Below are 19,615 nucleotides of genomic sequence, written 5' to 3' on the forward strand. Positions count from 1 at the left end.
CTGCACACTACCACTCCTGGACATACATCTTTCCCTCCAAAAATGCTATGAACAAGCCACCTCCATTAGCTTCAAATAGACAGCTGTTAGGTGGTTTCATTTTACAAACGTACACTGTTTTGCCATGCGCGATAGGCTCGGTACACTGAAAGCTGTTGTAAATATATCACATCATGAACATGCCAGTGGAAAATTGTTTCATGTATAAATGTATGAAAGGTAGTAGTGTAGAGGTCACCAATTGATTGACAGCATCTTTATTATAAGCCATTCACCTGCAGTCACTGTCTTAGGTAGTGGACTGTATTCCTATACAAAACATTCTTCAGGGCAACCAAATAAATCAGACTGTGTTCATATGAGTGAAACCTGTTCTTACAGGAAACATAACAAAATCATGTCCAGTGCCTAGAACAAGTTGAAGTGAATTGCCAGTGATGTGACTGACACTTTGAAGAAGGAAAGGTGCCTGTTTTCAGTGGAATGGTGGTGGTGGTGGTGGATATCAAGACTAAGAATCCAGTTCACTGGTACGATAGGACTGCTTTAAGCTGGTCTGGTGGCACAAAACAGTCCTAAACCAGCCACTGAAGGATCCTCCCAGTGGAGGAGGATATTCTGGTGCTGTAGAGATGCTGATGTAAGAGGATGTGGCCGGGGAATGGGGGAGGCATGTGTAACACTGACAGACCAGGTGCCAGCTCATTCCAAGGTCCCTATGGCTCAGTGGAACGCTGACATATACATAGCTGGAATCACCGGCGCATTAGTACTGTTAAAATAGGTATTGGAACTATATGATGTGTTTTGTGTTTAGATTTTATTGAATGCTTGTGAGTTGCTGCATGCATTAATCTCATCTATAACCTGTGTATCCTATACTGTAAGGTAATATTTGAGCGGTTGTGTTGTAAACCTCTGTAGCTGTGTAAATCAACTGACAGGAGAAAGGCGTTAATTAGCATGAAGTGCTTATCTGTGGGGTGATAAAGACGACAAAAGGCATTGGTTGTTTTCCTCCCCCCATGAAGATAAGTCATGCAAGTGGATTCCTCCCATCAGCTGAGTTTACAGCTCAGAGCGCAAGGGAAGAGGGGGATAAAAACATCCTAACAAGAAGAAACTGTATCTCCATGCTGCTTGGATCTGGGGCAGGGGGGTTACTAGGCATAAGCAAGAGGTCCCCAGTTTCTTAGCCTGGGTTAGCCTTATAGGTCATGTAGACCTTGCCTATTACAGAAGCTTCTATTACCTTTTGATACTTAAGATTGTAACTCATTTGTGCATATATGTTTACCTTCTTTAACCTTGTAAATAACTCTTGTTTACTTTCCCTATTAATAAATCTGTGTATAGTTTATTATAGGATTGGCTACAAGCATTGTCTTTGGTGTGAGATCTAAGGTGCAATTGACCTGGGGTAAATGACTGGTCCTTTGGGACTGTGAGTAAGCTGAATATTGCTGTGATTCTTGATGTAAGGGATCATCTATCACAATGGTACACTCACTTGGGGTGGCGAGATAGATCGGCATACCCCAGGGGACCGTCTGTGACTCCATGGTTAGGCTGTTATAGTTCCTGAGGACTTATGCTTGATAACTGGTTGGTAAAATCTAAGTACAGAACTCACAACCAATTTGGGGTTTGTGCCCTAGTGATTTACATAGTCACAAAGGCTCACGATACAACTGCTCAAATATTACCTTACAGTATGGACTACAGAGGTTATACGTGAGATTAATGCATGCAGCAACTGACAGGCATTCAATAAAATCTAAACACATTCCTATAGTTCTCATACCCATTTTAACACACTAACACACAGGGGAGCCAGACTGATTCCAGATATGTATTTGCCAGCATTCCATTGAGGTATTGGGGACCTTGGTATGAGCTAGCACCTGGTCTGCCTGTCACAACATAGGCAGGTTGTTCCTAGGCCTGGAGGATCTCGGGCTGCCATATCTGTCCCTGGGGTCCTTTGAAGGTCATTTTACATTAAAACGGTGGTCAGGCTGTTCGTGTTTTTGGGGGGAGTGGCCCAGAACCCAAATGGTTCTAGGACTGGGTGGTTCAGTGGTGGTAAATCTACCTTTACCTCCTACCTAAACATTTTTGAATGTGTGTGGAGCACTCCACACTTGGATCAGAAAACTGAACCTTATATATTTTGTGACCAGACTGACAAATTGATATTTACACCAGCTGGAAGAGCTTCACATCCAGTTGATGGCATTGCAGAGATATTTAATCTGCTGGACTACCAGTGGTAGATGCTGTTGTTTCTGTGTTCATCTACCCATATCTGATTGCTTTGGATATGTCACAGAATTATTGTGCCAGCCCAAATTAGCAATTTACCACATTTCAAAGACTTCTGTAATCAAGATTGGATTGAAAGCAGAATGAGATATTAAAGCTGCAAGGTGTAAATTATTGGTGTTGGGCTTGATATACTGTATTATTACTTTAAGTATGTAACCTGTGGTGGGTAACCAATTCTGATGTGTGTCCAAAGCAGGTAACCCTGGTTATCAGCATACTGTCAGTCACTGAGGGACTATTTGACATAGATCTCCCAATCCAAGCATTTAAAATACCTACAGTTAAATCCTGGGCTAACTGAGTTCCACTGACTTCACTAGGGGCAGAAGTTCACTTGCAGTGGCATGTATATTACAGCAACTGTATGCCCAGCTAGCACTGATATAATAGCAATGCAGACAGTGAGGCATTGCTTAGGCGAGTAGATAGGGCAGAGTGCCCTGCACACCTGAATCTAGGATATATACCCTACATGGCTCTTTACTCGCCCAAACAGTGCCTCCCATACCTACACGGCTATTCTTAGCAGTGTAGTGTCCCGCTATCTCCCTGCTGCAGTGAGAGACCTCGGCAGAGGGGAAAGATTCTGGCAGTGGGGAGATAGCAGGGGAAGCATAGGTGGCGGGTATCATAGGCTGGGGGAGGCTGAGCCTCCCCAAACAGCCTGGCATGGCCCCACCCATGCTCCACCCCCAGGCTTCCTCCTGCAGTTCCTGCTCTTCTGAGGCCCAGGCTGGCTGCTGCTGGGACTCAGGGCAGCTGGCGCTAGGGCCGGGGCAGCACCATGCCGCCTCCCCGGCGCTCAGGGTGCTGTGACCGCAATGCCCACTTGGCGCTCCAGGGCTTGGGCTGGGAGCACTGGGACTGTGCTGCCCGCTCGCCCACCGCTCTGGGGCTGGGGGCACGGCCTGGCTGCCTGGCGCTCCAGGGCTTGGGGTGCTCGAGCAGCCCAGAGCAGGGACTGGGGGGTGGGGGCCGGCAGCCACGGTGGGGGTGCTCTAGGCTCCTGTGACGGGGGGGAGCAGAAAGAGAGGGGGAGGAGCTGGGCTGGGCGGCGGCCTTTAGCACACAGCTGGGCTGCAGCTGTGTGCTAATTGGGCCGCAGGTTGAGAACCACTGGACTAGGTCATAGAGAGCTAATAAAATGGTAGCTATCCTTGCAGTTTTCTCTCTGGTAATGCTGCACCAGTGTGCAGGGCTGGATTAGCCTTTTGTGGGCCCAGCGCCAAACATTTGTGGGCTCCCATGGAGGCAATGGACCATGGCGCGGGGAGACCAGTCCCCAGAGCGAGAGGCCAGCCAAGGGCAATGGGGCATGGCATGGCAGGAGTGGCCCTGCTCCGCCAAGCCCAGTGCAAGGGCACTATTTATAAACAGTCATTTGCCAGACGAACAGTGGCCTGCCCGGCCCTGTGCTGCCAGCATGCCCCTTCCCCTTGGGGGTGGGCATGCTACGCCACACAGCCAACGCACCCAACACCCCCCTGACTCTTTATAGCCAGTATGCCCAGCACTCCCTCCAGACCCGCCCCACAAATACACAACACCCTGCACAATACCACCCGTGCCCAGTGCCCCCTACCCACAGCCCCACCACTACTGCCAAGCACCCCACACAGAACCCCCACTCCCTAGGAGGGTGACCAGGTGTCCGGTTTTCAACCGGAACACCAGGTCGAAAAGGGATCCTGGCAGTTCCGGTCAGCATTGCTGACCAGGCCGTTGACTGTTGGGTTGGCGGCGCTGTGCAGCGGGGCTGGCAGACTCCCTGCAGCTCCCAGAAAGCAGCTGGCATGTCCCCCCTCTGGCTCCTACGCGGTGGCGAGGCCAGGTGGCTCTGTGGGCTGCCCCGTCTGCAGGCACCACCCCCCGCAGCTCCCATTGGCCCCAACCCCCTGCCTCAGCCCAGATCCCCCTCCCACCCTCTGAATACCTCGGTCCCAGCCCGAGCACCCTCCTGCACCCCCAACCCCTCATCCCCAGCTCCACCCCAGAGCCTGCAACCCCCAGCTGGAGCCTTCACACCCTGTTGCACCCCAGTCCCCTGAACCAGCCCAGTGAAAATGAGCAAGTGATTGAGGGTGGGGAGAGTGAGCGATAGGGGGGGATGGAGTGAGCAGGGGCGGGGCCTTGGAGAAGGGGTGGAGCATGGGCAGGGCCTCTTAAGAGGGTCAGGGGTCAGGGCAAGGGTTTTTTCATAGATTCTAGGACTAGAAGGGACCTCGAGAGGTCATCGAGTCCAGTCCCCTGGACTGTTCAGGTGTTCAGTTTTGTTTGAGTAGAAAGTTGGCAACCCTACTCCCTAGTGCCCCAACACACACAGATCTTCCTCGCACTCTCACAACCCAGCACCCCTCCAGAGACCCACTCCCACATGCCCTGCCTCCTGGCCGCACTCACCAGCCCTGCTGGGGGCAACGCAGCCAGGGCTGGTCCTGGGACAGGGAATCGCTCCGTCCCCTCAGGAGTGGTGCGATGAGCCAGGCCGGGGCCTGTCTCGGCCAGGCCCCCTCAGGACCCACTTGCCTGGAGGGGTGCAGCCAAGCCCCCCAGATTGACACCCCCCCCCCCATGAGACTGGCCAGGCTTCTGCACCAGTCCCAAGCGGCTCAACTCCAGGGAGACAGATGGGGCCCCAGAGGTGGTGGGAAGCAGAGACTGCCCCAAGCCGGAGGTGCACTGTGGTCAGGCCAGGGGGCGAAGAGGAGCCCTCAGCCAGCCAGCGGGCAGGCCGAGAGGAGCAAGTGGTGGTGGTGGTGGGGAGCCAGCGGGGTCTCAGAGCGCAGTGCAAGTGGAGCAGGCTGGGGCCCCTTCTGGGCATGGGCCTGGCTCCAGGGAGCCACTGGCGCCATTGTAAACCTGGCACTGCCAGTGTGCCAGCACATGTTCACCTGCCTAGGCTTGGTAGAACTAGATTATTTTTAAAAAAAATAATTTTGATGAATAATATTGATGTTTATTTTTAAGCATTTTTCCCCCCCAATTTTTATTGATTAACATTTTCACAGTTGCAGGATATTGGCAGGTCAGAGAATAGGGGTGGTGGACAATAATTATTTAATGACAATAGAAGTTGATATTCAAAAACTTAAAGTTTCATAGCTGTTAAAACACAAATACTCAACATCACATGTCAGAATATACAAAGTAAATATCCTTACAGCAAATGCTATTCAGTTTTCAAGCAGCACTTTTCTTACTTTGCGTAGCTGTATGTTTCAATAATTATTAGTGGAAATGTTTTTGTTGTTTTTTTGTGTATGATAAAATTGACATTTACTGATTAAAAACCTAATCCTTCCAAGCCTACCTGTTGTATAGTGTTAAAAAAGAGATTTTCTCACTTACTTCTGAAAATATGTGACAGATTTTAGTGCTCATTAGAGTGAGGGATAGACATGCTGTGTACAGATATATGTTTATTGCAAACTAGATCTGTGTAAGTTTCTTCATCCTCACCTCTCTGTTAACACTCCTCATTCCTGGCCTGACAAATCCTTGTTGTTGCAGTCCTGGGTTTCTCCTGAGCACAGACTATATTTTGTGCCAAATTTTGTAGCACTTATGAGTTATAAATAAACATCTACCAGGAGCTCCTGATCTACAAGATGAATGTCTAGATAGTAAGATGATGGGAACATAAGAAGTATGAATATGTTAGAATCGAAGACCGACTCAGAGGCTCCTTTTAATGGTGTTGTTAAATTCCTTTACAATAAACTCTTGTCATATGCCACCAGGGCCGGCTCTGGCTTTTTTGCCGCCCCAAGCAAAAAAACAACAACAACAAAAAACGTGCGGGACAGCCAGAGCGTCGAAGCAAAAAACCCCCCAAAAAACCGTGCAGGGCGGCCGGAGCGGCAAAGAAAGAAAAAAAAAACAAAACAAAACTGGGGAGGGCGGCCGGAACCAGGGTGCAAACTTTCGGTGCCACTTACTTGGCGGCTTGCAGCTGCCTCCCCCGGCTGTGCTGGCTACCGGCAGGGCCGGCGCAACCCATTAGGTGACCTAGGCGGTCGCCTAGGGCACTAACATTTGGGAGGCGGGGCCTTTCGCTGCCTCTGTCAGGGGCGGCATTTCGGGCGCAGGACCTTCTGCCGCCTCTGTCGGGGGCGGCATTTCAGGGGCGGGATCTTCCGCCGCCTGGGGCGGCAAAAAAGCTGTCGGCGCTCCTGGCTACCGGGACTCCCTGTGCCGCAGACGTGCCCCAGGCAGCGGAGTGCGCGCCCTGGCTAGCGGGGGGGGAGGGGGAGAGAGCATGGGGGAGAGAGAGAAGGGGGGCGGCCAGGGCTTCCTTCAGCCGGGGCGCTCGCCACTCGGCCCCTCCCGCTGCGCCGCCTGCCGGGAGGGCTCCACGCCGCTCCTGCCTGTAGGTGAATTGAAGGTCGGCGGGGAGGGAAGGATGCGGGCTGCCGGGCTTGCTGCAGACGTGGCACCGGCTGGGGCAGATGGAGCGCGCAACCCGTTCCCAGCAGGGTGCTCCCCTCCTCCATGCTGCTGCCCCCTACAGGGCGGCCAGAGCAGCGAACAAAAAAAAAAAAAAAAAGGGCGGCCGTGCCATTCTAACATTGGATGGAATGCCACCCCTTAGAATCTGCCGCCCTAAGCACGAGCTTGCTCGGCTGGTGCCTGGAGCCAGCCCTGTATGCCGTGCTGCACACATGGAAATTGGTATTAAAAAAAAAAATCAGTGCAAACTAAGAAGTCACATCACTAGGAGCAAGTTTTCTAATTAAGAGAAGTTTAAAAAAAATCTCATACTATAAATTAGTGTTTAAATTTAGTTGCTTACGCCAAGGTTTTGGGAATAGGAGAATAATTGTTTTCAGCAACAGAATTCTCCCTACATTAGTCCCCACAAATAACCTGGACAGAGAAAGGGGTAGATGTATGCATCATAAAGGTAGCAGTATTATAAGCTGTGGATATTTTGAAGATGTAGTTGCATGTTATGCCTAGGCGTGACAGTTGCAACATTTGGACAGCAAACCAGGCAGCTCTGGGGAAACTTTTGACAAATTACCATATATTCCTGTCTTATTGGAGCTAAGTCATATTCCATTTGTATAGCATTTTGTGGTATACATTTAACATGAAATGAGAAGTAGAAAATACTCATTCTAGCTAGTCTATGTAGTTCTTATACTGCCCACATCACTGTAGTATTTGTGCACTTGTCAGTAGTGCACTAAGTGACATAACGAACATCTGTCATGTATGGTTCATTCTCTTTCTGGTCCCCTCCTGAGGAAGAAAACAGTGTATGCATTGTAGTGTTTTGTTTTGAAAGGGTTTAGTTTTTGTATTTTTTAAAATGTGCAAACTGTTTTGTGTTTATATTAGAGAAGGCAGGTCAAAAAGTGCACCTGGCACTTGGAGTAGAAGTTGGTGACGTTTGTGATGGTGCTCAGTTCATGGAGGAGTTTGTTGCACACACTTAGAAAGTGTGTATTTGTAATGTAGCCCAGTTAACATTGCTGTACAGTAAGAACTAGAGTTGTCCGAAAAATGCAAATCACTTCCTGTGACAAATGTTATGTTTTTGAAAAATTTTCATCCTGAATCAGGACTTTGTTTTTTTCAGAAACAGATTCCAGAAGAAATCCTTTACACTTCTCTGAAAATGGAATTTTGGCAAAATTTCAGAAAATTCTATTTTTTGCCAGAAATGTAAAGGAATTTTTTGGCTCAGTGCTGCCCTCCTGGAAGCCTTTTATCTATTTATCTTTCTTCTGGCAAGTAGCAAGTGAAATTGCCAAGAGCCTTCCAGATGGGCTGCTGGAAGCTGAGCACCTTCGATGTCTGTATACAAATGCAGGAGCACAGGAAACAAGCAGGATGAACTGGAAGTCATGGTATATGAAGAAAATCATGACCTAATTGGTATTACAGAGACTTGGTGGGACAACTCCCATAAGTGGAGTATCAGCATTGAGGGATATAGCTTGTTCCAAAAGGATAAGTAGGGAAAAAAAAGGAGGTGGTGTGCATACACTTGCTTCGAGGTCTGAGAGGAAGTGAGTGACAGACCTACTGAAAGTCTTTGGGTGAGGATAAAAAGGGAAAAGAACAGTAGTGATGTTATGGTGGGGGTCTAGTATAGACCACCAAATCAGAAAGAGGAAGTGTATGAGTCATTCTACAAGCAGGTAACAAGATTAGCTAACACACATGAGCTAGTATTAATGGAGAATTTTAACTTCCCTGATGTGATATCTTTTGGAAGACTATTATAGCAAAACTTAATATGTCTTGAAAATTCTTAGCATGTGTAGGGGACAACTTTCTGATTCAGAAAGTTGAGGAAACAACTAGGGGGGTCATCCATTTTGGATCTAGTTTTGACCAATGGGGATGAATTAGTTGCAAATGTGAACGTGGTTGGGAACTTGGGAGGAAGTGATTACGATCTGATAGAATTCAAGATTCTGTGGAAAGGAGGGCATGAGAACAGTAAAACAAGGACACTGGACTTCAGAGAGACGGATTTCAACCAACTCAGAGAAATAGTAGGCAAGGTCCCATGGAAAGACCAAATAGGAAGAAAAAGAGTGAAAGAGGGGCTGGCAGTTCCTAAAAGAGGCAATACCAGAGGTTAAACAACAAGCTATTCTGACACAGAGGAAAGGTAAGAAGAGTCACAGGAGGCCAAGGAACTTTTTAGCTATCTAAAACCCAAAAGGGATACAGACAGGAAATGGAAGGAGGGGCACGTCACCAAGGAAGTATACATGGGAATAGCGCGAGCATGTAGGGACAAAATCAGGAAAGCCAAGGCAAAGCGTGAGTTACAGCTGGCAAGGAATGTTAGAGACGACAAGAAGGGGCTCTTCAAACATGTCAGACAAGAAAGAAAGATCAAGGATAGTGTGGGTCTGCTGCTCAATGGAGAAGGTGAGCTGGTAATGGAAGATGATAGGAAGGCAGAGCTGCTCAACGCCTACTTTGCTTCACTCTTCTCACAAAAAATAATGTGACTGGATGACTAGTGAAATTACTGTACATAATAAAGGGGAATGGATGCAGCTTGGGATAAGTAAAGAACACATCAGGGATCTTCTGACCAATCTGAATGAATTCAAATCAGCAGGGCCTGATGCTATTCCCCCAAGGAATTAGCTGAAGAAATCTTAGAGCCACTGGCAATAATATTTGCAAACTCATAGATGACAGTTTTACCCCAAAATTTAGGCTTTGGGGTGCCCCTAGAATAACCTGCCTTAATAAAGAATAACCTCCATAATCTGCTTTTCCTGGGGTATGGGTCTCCAGGGTAGTTAAGGAAACACTTGATGGACATGAATATAACCTTCCGATAAAGTGATTGACACAAGCAGTGTATTTTCAAAAAAAAAAAAATTAATGTAACTAATAATCCCTACTACAATATGATCTAAAACCCTAAATAAGAAACAAATCCCTTATTGCAAGTTAAAGAGCATTTACATTACAATCGCATACAGTTTAAATGATTCTAAGTGAGACGCTTTGCGACAAATGGCCAGTTTACAACGAAGTGCTGACAGCTATTCTTAACTTATACTTTAAATTCTACATAGGTAATATACAAATCACACACGCACATACATTTCAAGCATACACATCTATTCTATACTATATGGTAAATTTATAGTTGGAAAAAAAAAAATCCTGACAAGCTCACCCTATCCTTTGATTTTGAGGTGTTGTTGCAAATGTTGCTACTACTGTAGCTTCTTAATCAACTTACTCCAGTCATCTCCATTTCTCCCTTTGCAGAGGCAGATCACTTCCTGCTGCCTCTATCCTATCATCCCTTAGTTATTTTGTTTCAGGGTTGCTGATGTTGTGGCTGCTGCTTTAGGTGCTTTCTTCAGAAGTGCTCTCCTCAGACTTCTATCTAAACTGTCTTTTCAGCTGCTCTTCTGTTGTCTTGGTCACAGCTCTTCCAGTAGCTCTGCTTGTTGGCTCCTGACTGACTTCTGCCTGCTGGCAGCTGACCTTTTATACTGTCCTCCTGAGACGTCCTTATATATCCTTAAGCAAGTACCCCATTCACACATACTCAGTGCGAACCATTACCTCAGAATTATGGTTGACAGCTCTGGCCTGTCTCTCACCCTCTACTGCACATGCTCAGTAGCTACCTCAATTTTCACCACTAGGCATGCTCAGCCTAGAGATCTCTCAGCTCTAGTCATGTGTCCTACATCGTCCAGTGGTAAGTGACCTGCAGCTTTCAGTTGGTGAAGTGATTTCTGCTTATTCAAGAGAGAAGCCAAAGACACAAAATAGAGCTTAAGAATACAAAAATACAAAATTGAGTCTGGGGAGTTTTTCCCGTACCAACAGGAGAGGTCCCAGGAGACTGGAGAAGGGCTAACATAGTGCCCATCTTTAAAAAGTGGAAAAAGGAGGAGCTGGGGAACTACACACCTGACGTCGATACCTGGGATGCTACTAGAGCAATGTATAAAACATTCGATTTGTGAATAACTGGAGGATGAAGGAGTAATCACTAGCAGCTAGCATGGATTTGTGAAGAACAAATCATGCCAAACCAGCTTGATTTCCTTCTTTGACAGGGGACTAGTTTGGTAGATAGGAGAATGCAGTGGACGTAATATACCTAGACTTCAGCAAGGCTTTGACATGACATTCTGATAAGTAAGCTGGAGAAATATGGGCTTGACGGAACTACCATTAAGTGGATACATGATTGGTTAAACAACCACAAACGAAGAGTAACTATTAATGGAATGATGTCAGATTGGAGGGGGGGGGGTCTCAAGTGGGGTTCCACAGGGATCTGTTCTGGGTCCGGTGTTGTTTAACATCTTTATTAATGACCTGGATGTAGGAATAGAGAGCATACTGATCAAATTAGCAGATAACACAAAGCGGGGGAAGAGGGAGAGGTGAGGGTTGCCAACACTTTGCTGAATTTCAGTTTGATTGTCTGTGGCTCAGTTCTCCAATTTATCAAGAACCCTCTGAATCTCAGTTCTATCATCCAAAGACAAATGTAAGGTGCTACAGTTAGGGAAGAAAAACCAAATGTGCAAATTCAAAATGGGAATAACTGGCTTGGAAGCAGCACTGCTGAGAAGGATCTCGGAGTTGTGGTGGATCACAACCTCAACATGAGTCAGCAGTGTGGTTGCAAAAAAAGCAAATGCAATTTTAGGTTGCATTAACAGAGACATAGCATGCACGTCACAGGAGGCAATAGCACTAGCTAGAGATAAAAAAGGGCAACAAGAAAATGTTCTGCAAATACATTAAAAGCAAGAGGAAGACCAAGGACAGGGTAGGCCTGTTACTCAATGAGGGGGGAAAACAATAACAGAAAATGTGGAAATGGCAGAAGTACTAAATTCAATAAGGACAAATGTAAAGTACTCCACTTAAGAAGGAACAATCAGTTGCACTCATACAAAATGGGAAACGACTGCCTAGGAAGGAGTATTGCAGAAATGGATCTGGGGGTCATAGTGGATCACAAACTAAATATGAGTCATCTGTGTAACACTGTTGCAAAAAAAAAAAAAAAAATCAAACATCATTCTGGGATGTATTAGCAGGCGTGTTGTAAGCAAGACACGAGAAGTAATTCTTCCACTCTACTCTGTGTTAATTAGGCCTCAACTGGAGTATTGTGCCCAGTTCTGGGCACCATATTTCAGGAAATATGTGGACAAATTGGAGAAAGTCCAGAGAAGAGCAACAAAAATGATTAAAGGCCTAGAAAACATGACCCATGAGGGAAGATTGGAAAAATTGGGTTTGTTTTGTCTGGAGAAGAGAAGGCTGAGAGGGGACATGATAACAGTTTTCAAGTACATAAAAGGTACTTTACAAGGAGGAGGGAGAAAAATTGTTCTCCTTAACCTTTGAGGCTAGGACAAGAAGCAGTGGGCTTAAATTGAAGCTTGGGTGGTTTAGGTTGGACATTAGGAAAAATTTCCTAATACTCAGGGTGGTTAAGCACTGGAATAAATTGCCTAGGGAGGTTGTGGACTCTCCACCATTGGAGATTTTTAAGAGCAGATTAGACAAAGGGATGGTCTAGATAATACTTAGTCCTGCCATGAGTGCAGGAGACTGGATTAGATGACCTCTCAATGTCCCTTCCAGTCCTACAATTCTATGATTCTACCACTCTACTCGGTGCTGGTTAGCCTCAGCTGAAGTACTGTGTCCAATTTTGGTTACCAATGTGACCAAAGGATCCAGAGGCAAGCGACAAAGATGATCAAAGGGATGGAATGCAAGCCATATGAGCAAAGGCTGAAGGAACTGGGTATGTTTAGTTTGGAAAGGAGGGGATTGATGGGAGACATGAAAGCAGTCTTCAAATACGTGAAAGGCTGCCATAAAAAAGATGGAGAAAAGTTGCTCTCTTCATTAGAGGTTTTCAAAGGAAGGCTGGATAGCCATCTGTCTTGGATCGTTTAGACACAAAATATTCTGCATCTTGGCAGGGGGGTTAGACTAGATGACCCTTACAATTCCTTCTACCCCTATGATTCCATGATTCTATCTGTCATGGGGTAAAATCCTGCTCCCATTGAAATCAACGGCAAAACTCCCACTGAGTTCAGTGGGGTCAGGATTTCACCCCTGGTATTCTGTTAAAAGCTGCCTTTAACTGCCCGTGTCATTGCTCCAAGCATCTGGAAATCAGACAAAACCTTTCAAGGTGGAAATGAACCTGTATCTAAGATGAAGAAAGTGTCTGCATCTGATCACAGCAATTCCTAATGAATAGGCCCTGACCTTATGTAAGGGCTCATCTGAGGTCTTCCTTCTGTATCAAGGAAACTATCAACACAACCCTTTCTTTAGTCAAGTTCAAGAGACAAATCAAGGTGAACAGTTGCTTTGCTTGTTCCCCATTGAAAGAATAATACCTGGCTGACAGCTGCGTGACTGTTTCACACTGTTTCCGGCTTGTTTCACACAAATCACATACAGCAAACAGAGCACAAAGCAACTGGAAACTTAATCCAAATCATGGTTGTTAGAGATCAGTGTTCTAGACATGCTGCAGTCCATGGGCGAGACTTACCTCCCATCAGCAAGTTAAAACAGTACACAAAGCAAAGAATAGAACACATGAGAGGGGCTAGAACAGGAACCAGGTTAAGTGTATGTGGGGTGGCAAGGAGGAATTCAAAACAAATTCTTAATACCAGGCATTAATCATATTGGCCACAGGCTTGTCCATACAAGTCTTCTGCCTGAGCAGAGACAAGAAACAGTATTGTGTTTATTCAGCCACTGGGGATGAAGTGATCATCCCTGTGACAAAGTTCCTCCTCTATCTTGGTGGGTCCTGCGCTTATTGGCGGATTTTCTTGCCTCAGAGATTCACCATGTGGGTTGGGGAACAGCCCAGAGACCATCCCCTCTGGAAGAACCCACAGTCCAGGTCAATTGGGAGGTTTGGGGGGAACCCGGGCCCACCCTCTACTCCGGGTTCCAGCCCAGGGCCCTGTGGACTGCAGCTGTCTATAATGCCTCCTGTAACAGCTGCATGACAGCTACAACTCCCTGGCCTACTTCCCCATGGCCTCCTCCAAACACCTTCCTTATTCTCACCACAGGACCTTCCTCCTGGTGTCTGATAATGCTTGTGCTCCTCAGTCCTCCCGCAGCACACACTCTACTCTACTCTACTCTACTCTACTCTACTCTCCTCTCCTCTCCTCTCCTCTCCTCTCCGCTCCTTGCACCTCTTGCTTCCAGCTCCTCACACTCCCACCACAAACTGAAGTGAGCTCCTTTTAAAACCCAGGTGCCCTGATTAGCCTGCCTTAATTGATTCTAGCAGCTTCTTCTTACTTGGCTCCACGTGTTCTAATTAGCCTGCCTGCCTTAACTGGTTCTAGCAGGTTCCTGATTACTCTAGTGCAGCTCCTGCTCTGGTCACTCAGGGAACAGAAAACTACTCATCCAGTGACCAGTATATTTGCCCTCTACCAGACTCCTGTACCCCACTGCTCTGGGTCTGTCACATCCCATACACTTGAACATGCCCAGAATCCCATAACATGCCTAGGACACAGTAGTGATCGTCTGCACATTTTCTGGGAGGACAGACTAACTTAGAGTTTTGTTTCATAGACAGGAAAATGTCCTGCTGAGAACTAAGTAAAAATGGCTGATCTCGCCTACTCATGGGACTCCCGTCATGCACTGTGGAGGCCTGGCCAGAGGGAAGGTTGCGATGCTTCACGGGATATGTAGCTCAGCCAAGGAGCCCAGCCCGTAGGAGAGAATGGGGGCAGGAGGCAGCCTGGCAGCTCAGACACATACAGTTTAATGTCAATCTGACCTAAAACAAAACATTTCCATTCAGTTCAACAAATGAATTTTTTTTTTCAGGTTAACCCTGGAAAAATTAGAAAATAGAGGGTATTACAACATCCAGCTGAAATGTGGCCACTAGCCCTTTGACCAGGGTGCACTGTGGGAAATTCTAGAGCTCTAAAGTAAATCTAGCCCATTCTCACCATGGGGGGAATGGCAGAGGCTCTCTGAGTCTTGCAAGAGGCATTTTAATGTTTCATAGAAATGTAAAATGTCTCCGGTGCCTTCCTACGCTTCTTAAAAAGCCTGCAAGTGGAAAGAAAAGTCCACTTTAACCCATGTTGAGGAGGGGTAAGAATAGTTGTTTGTATTTATATTGAATTTATTCTCAGGAGATTTCAGAGCACTTTATACAGGCCACCATGTATCAGCCTCATTCTATAGGCAGAGAGACTGAGCTCCACAGGGTATGTCTACACTGCAATGGAAGCCCAGTTAGTGGGACTCAAGTCAGCTGAGCCTGGATTAGAGAACCCAGGGCTTGAGCATCTACACTGATTGTTAATCCCATGTTAAGAATTTTCTACCCCAGGCTTGAACCTGGGGCACTAGCGTCCACTGTGCAACATGTAGACCTGAGTCAAACCAACCATATCCCAGACTCCCTAGTGCCTGCCTGAAATGTGGCCTTTGACCTTGATGCACTGTGGGAAAACTTGACTGTCCCCTGCATGTTACAGGAAGTTTGAACTGACCGCCAACACATCCTGCCAAGCAGTCATTTTGGTCTCTGTGCTCCCAGCTACTGGAGCCAGCGCCATGTAGGAGGAGCCTTCTGAAGGATTCTCTTGCTTGCGCTTTCACTCCTGTGTCAGGAAATGGGCAGGGCTTCTGTGAGATGCTGGTGGACATTTTGGTGGCATTTTCTGACCTACCAAAGGCACCTGACACAGCTTATGATGGAGCAAAAGGAGGAGGACTCAGACATGGCAGATTCGATGCTGCTCGTGACACTTGGTACAGCCGCTGATGTCCCCTATGAACTTCTGGAGCAGGGCCACAAGCACAGACTGGTGAGATCACATCATCATGTGCACTTGGGATGACCAGCTACATTTCTGGAGCTTTGTGACAGCTTTCCCCAATCCTCTAAGAGGGCACCCGTGCCAGTCCAGAAGCGGATTGTTATAACTGTCTGGAAGCTGCTACCCCAGACTGCTACAGGTCTGTTGCCAACCAGTTTGGTATTGGAAAGTCGACTGTGGGTAAAGTGGTGGATGTTTTGAGACAATCAGGTGTGTGCTTTGCCCCTAGGTGGTGAGCATAAAAGAATATTCCTGAAGTAATTGCTGGCTTTGAGAGAATGGGGTTTCTACACTGCCCCAGGGCCACTGATGCACATGCCCATAGTTTGCCCTCCTCAAGGAGCACATAAGTACATAAAGCACAAAGGGCACTACTCCATTGTTTTGCAGGCACTAGTGGACCACAAAGGCAGATTTATGAATGTCAACGTGGACTGTACAGGAAAAGTTCATGATCCTAAGGTATTTTGCTGATCGGGAGTCTACATTCCTGGACAGGCTGGGACTCTATTCCCATCAGATGACATTGTCATAAACAGAGTTCCTGTCCCCACCATTATTCTGGGGGCCCTGCGTACCTGCTTTTGCCTTGACTTATGAAACCATACTCTGATTTCAGAGGCCCTGGCACAAGACGGTTTAATTACACTCTCAGCAGGTATAGAATTGTTATTGAATTTGCTTTTGGCAGATTGAAATCCTGTTGGAGATGTTTACAGACCCATTAGGATGCCAATATCATCATTGCTGTCCACATTACTGGGGCTTGCTGCTCATCACAATTTTTGTGAAGCCAGAGGGGAGCCATTTCCCCTGAATGGACCTGTGCCAGTGAGGGGCTGCTGAATTGGTACACTTAGCTAGCGAGTGAAGCTACCACAGCTGGAGCTGGATGCACCTAGACAACAGAGGTCAGGGATGCTTTGAGTTCACACTTTATGGACTTGCATGGCCCCATAGAAGAGAGAGAATGTGCTTGTGGGGTGGGGTGGGATGCGGCTCGTTGATTCTGGGGCTTTCGATGCTTGGGCACTATGGACTGCCTGGACTACCTCTAACTGAAATGGACTAGATTTGTGAATGGAAAATGTTTCCACCTCCTCCTTGCACAGTTCACCATTCCCAGGTAGTTCGTTACAGAGTGGAGTACTTACAGGCATGGCACTGTAAGGTGATTATTTTTAGGAAACAGGAATGGCCCTAACAAAAATCTGTGCCTATCCAGTAAAAATTCACTTTCAAGGCATTTTTACTGTTTGCATTTCCTGGTTGCCATTTTGAACTCCATGTGGCGGGGGAGAGGTCAGAGGGAGAGCCAGCCGCTGACATATAATTCACCATTAATGGATACACTCTGCTAGCCGGGGCGTCTAATAACTTTTGCATTGTTTCAGAGAATGGAAATCCCTCCCATTCCTATATTAATAAACATTAAAATGGAGCCAGAAATTTACTAGGCTCCAGGGCAGCTTCTGCCCCTTCTGTGTCTGCTGCAGGCTTCATGTCAGGCTGTTTTTCATGGGGGCATCAAGCAGCTCCTCCGAGTACAGTTCCAGGATGTGCTGCTGCTGCTCCTGAAGCAAAGCCTCCTGGGGGACCAGTTTCACCAACAGAGTCACTTCACTGTCCTCACTCAGCACCTACTGCTGGCTCCCATCAGTCCCTATGCTGGATTCTGGGGCTAGCAGGGCACCATCCTGACTGACCAGGTGACCGTTGGCTCCGTGCTCAGCACAGTTCCCAGCACCCAGTCAAACTCCACATAAAATGAACATAATGTCAGCAAGTTGCTCAAGGTGCGTTTCTGGTCCCTGATTTTCTGGTACTCTTCGGCTCCTTAATCTGCTCCCTGCATTGGTCACTGGTCTGGTAAATTTGCAAAGCTGCCAGCTTCTTTACTATTTGCTAGTATGTGTGGTCATTCCTGATTCTCTTATTAAAGTCCACTGTTTTTCTGGCCTCCCACCAGAGATTCACCAAAATGAGGCTGTGCTCCTGTGACCATGAAGCAGCGTGCTTTGCAAAAGCTGCCTTCTGTTCAGTCTCCGTTGCAAACACAGGAGGCTCTCTGCTGGTTTTGTTGCAGCGGACAATGGAAGGGCTAATGCTGACTCACTGAGCCTCTGTACTACACGAAGGAGGGCTGCTTCCATTTTCCCTGGAGTCGATTAGAGATTTTTGGGATAGAGGGGACAATGGAAGTTGGTCCCTGGGACTGTGGGATACTTTTGGCGGACTCCCGGGCCTGAGTCAGAGATCAGGGTTGTGTCTACACTGCAAAAGCAACAGAGCTCAAACCCTGCGTCGTGTCTTGACTCGGGCTCGAATCCTCCACCCCCACCCTCCCCCAGGGTCCTAGGAGCCTAGGTCCAAGCCCAAGTCTGAGAGATTTGTGTATAGTTGGAGGCTGGGGTTGAGCTCAAGGCTGGGTCCTGATTTACTTTGCAGTGTAGATATAGCCACAGATGTTTTAGGCCAGAGCAGTTGTCCCAGGCCTTGGCTTGAGAGGCCAGCCCACTGGTGCCACCATCAGTAAGTGTGTACTGCTGGCTGGCTCCCCTGGCACTGGGTGCTTCTTTGCTGAATTTTTGGTAGGAACTGCTTCTGCCTTCGCTGCTTGTTTCCTATACAGATAACAGACACCACTGTTTGGGGTCTTCTGTTCATAGCCAGTCCACAGCTCCTTTGTAGGGCTTCTTTTCTCCCCCTTTACCCAGCAGCCACACACAGTGGCTCCCTTCTGGTCTCCAGGCTCTCACAGCGTTGACCGTAGGTGCCTGGCTGCAGGTGGGTACCTGGCCAGGAGGGAGTACATATGCCTGGGTGAGTGGTGGTAGAATTAAAAACAGCAGGGAGGCAGGGGACAGGTGAAGTAAGACACTGTAATACTAACAGAAATGAGCCAAATCTAGAACCACTTCTCAGTTTCCGCCTCCTCTTCCCCTCACCCAAAGTGAGGTTTTGCAAAACCAAAGCTTCCCTATCTACAATTTGAATGCCATTTTCCATAGTATTTGCCCTTTCTGTTGCTTGATATTGAGTCGCAAGTGGCCTGGTGCTGGAGAATCAGTCTGTCTCTGGTCCTCTCAACAAGCAAGAGGTAGAATGTGAAATTAATTGGCCTATCTTTCCACTTCCCATTCTGCAAAGAGAGACACATCTTGCTTTAATGGCCTCAAGTGCCTGGCTAATGGTTGTTTTGCTTACATATTCTCACATATTTTCAACCGTTCTTGAAAATACCCCACATCTTTTCAATTGACTTTTAATGCATTTCCATTCTAGGCTCCCTTGGGACAGCTGGCCGGGTTTGTAACCAAACCTCCCGCGGTATGGACAGCTGCGAGGTGATGTGCTGTGGAAGAGGTTACGACACTTCACGGATCAGCCGGATGACAAAATGCGAATGTAAATTCCACTGGTGCTGCGCTGTGCGCTGTCAAGACTGCCTGGAGGTGGTGGACGTACACACATGCAAAGCACCGAAAAGTGCTGGATGGATAGCTCGAACATGACTACGTGGGGAGACTGGCATTCAAATGCTGAACCTTTCAGTTTCATGCAGGGAGTATGTCTAGGGCATTTGCTACCTTTTTTCAAGTTTCACCTCCCTTTCAGCGCAGAGAAATTGCTAAATAATTAATATAAATTATGTTGTAGCCAATTAACATTTTTGAGGTTGTAATATTTTTGTGGCTTTGCTCTCGGTGTTTGGAAACAATGAAACTTTTAAGTCACCGTTTTTTAAATGCAACACATAATTCACCTGTGGAAATCACTGCCACAAGATGTTACTAAGGCCAAGAGCCTGGTAAGGTTCAGAAAGAGGTGAGACATTCATATGAATAAGAACGTCCACTGTTGCCTTATATAGGATGAGATTTCTTAAAGCTTCCTTCAAACCATAT

The 19,615-nt window shown here is 47.1% G+C and overlaps 1 protein-coding gene across 1 annotated transcript in view; it reads left to right on the forward strand.

The window, feature by feature from the left end:
• The window catches only part of WNT2 (Wnt family member 2), a 46,044-nt gene extending 26,822 nt beyond the window's left edge, over positions 1-19,222 (forward strand). Inside the window, exon 5 of the mRNA XM_026648953.1 lies at positions 18,993-19,222. Coding sequence (XP_026504738.1) covers positions 18,993-19,222 — 230 coding nt within the window. The remainder of the gene's footprint in view (positions 1-18,992) is intronic.
• The last annotated feature ends 393 nt before the right edge of the window (positions 19,223-19,615 follow it).

The sequence above is a fragment of the Terrapene carolina genome, unplaced genomic scaffold, assembly GCF_002925995.2.
Source record: "Terrapene carolina triunguis isolate 2854851 unplaced genomic scaffold, T_m_triunguis-2.0 Scaffold68, whole genome shotgun sequence".
Classification (NCBI taxonomy): Eukaryota; Metazoa; Chordata; order Testudines; family Emydidae; genus Terrapene; species Terrapene triunguis.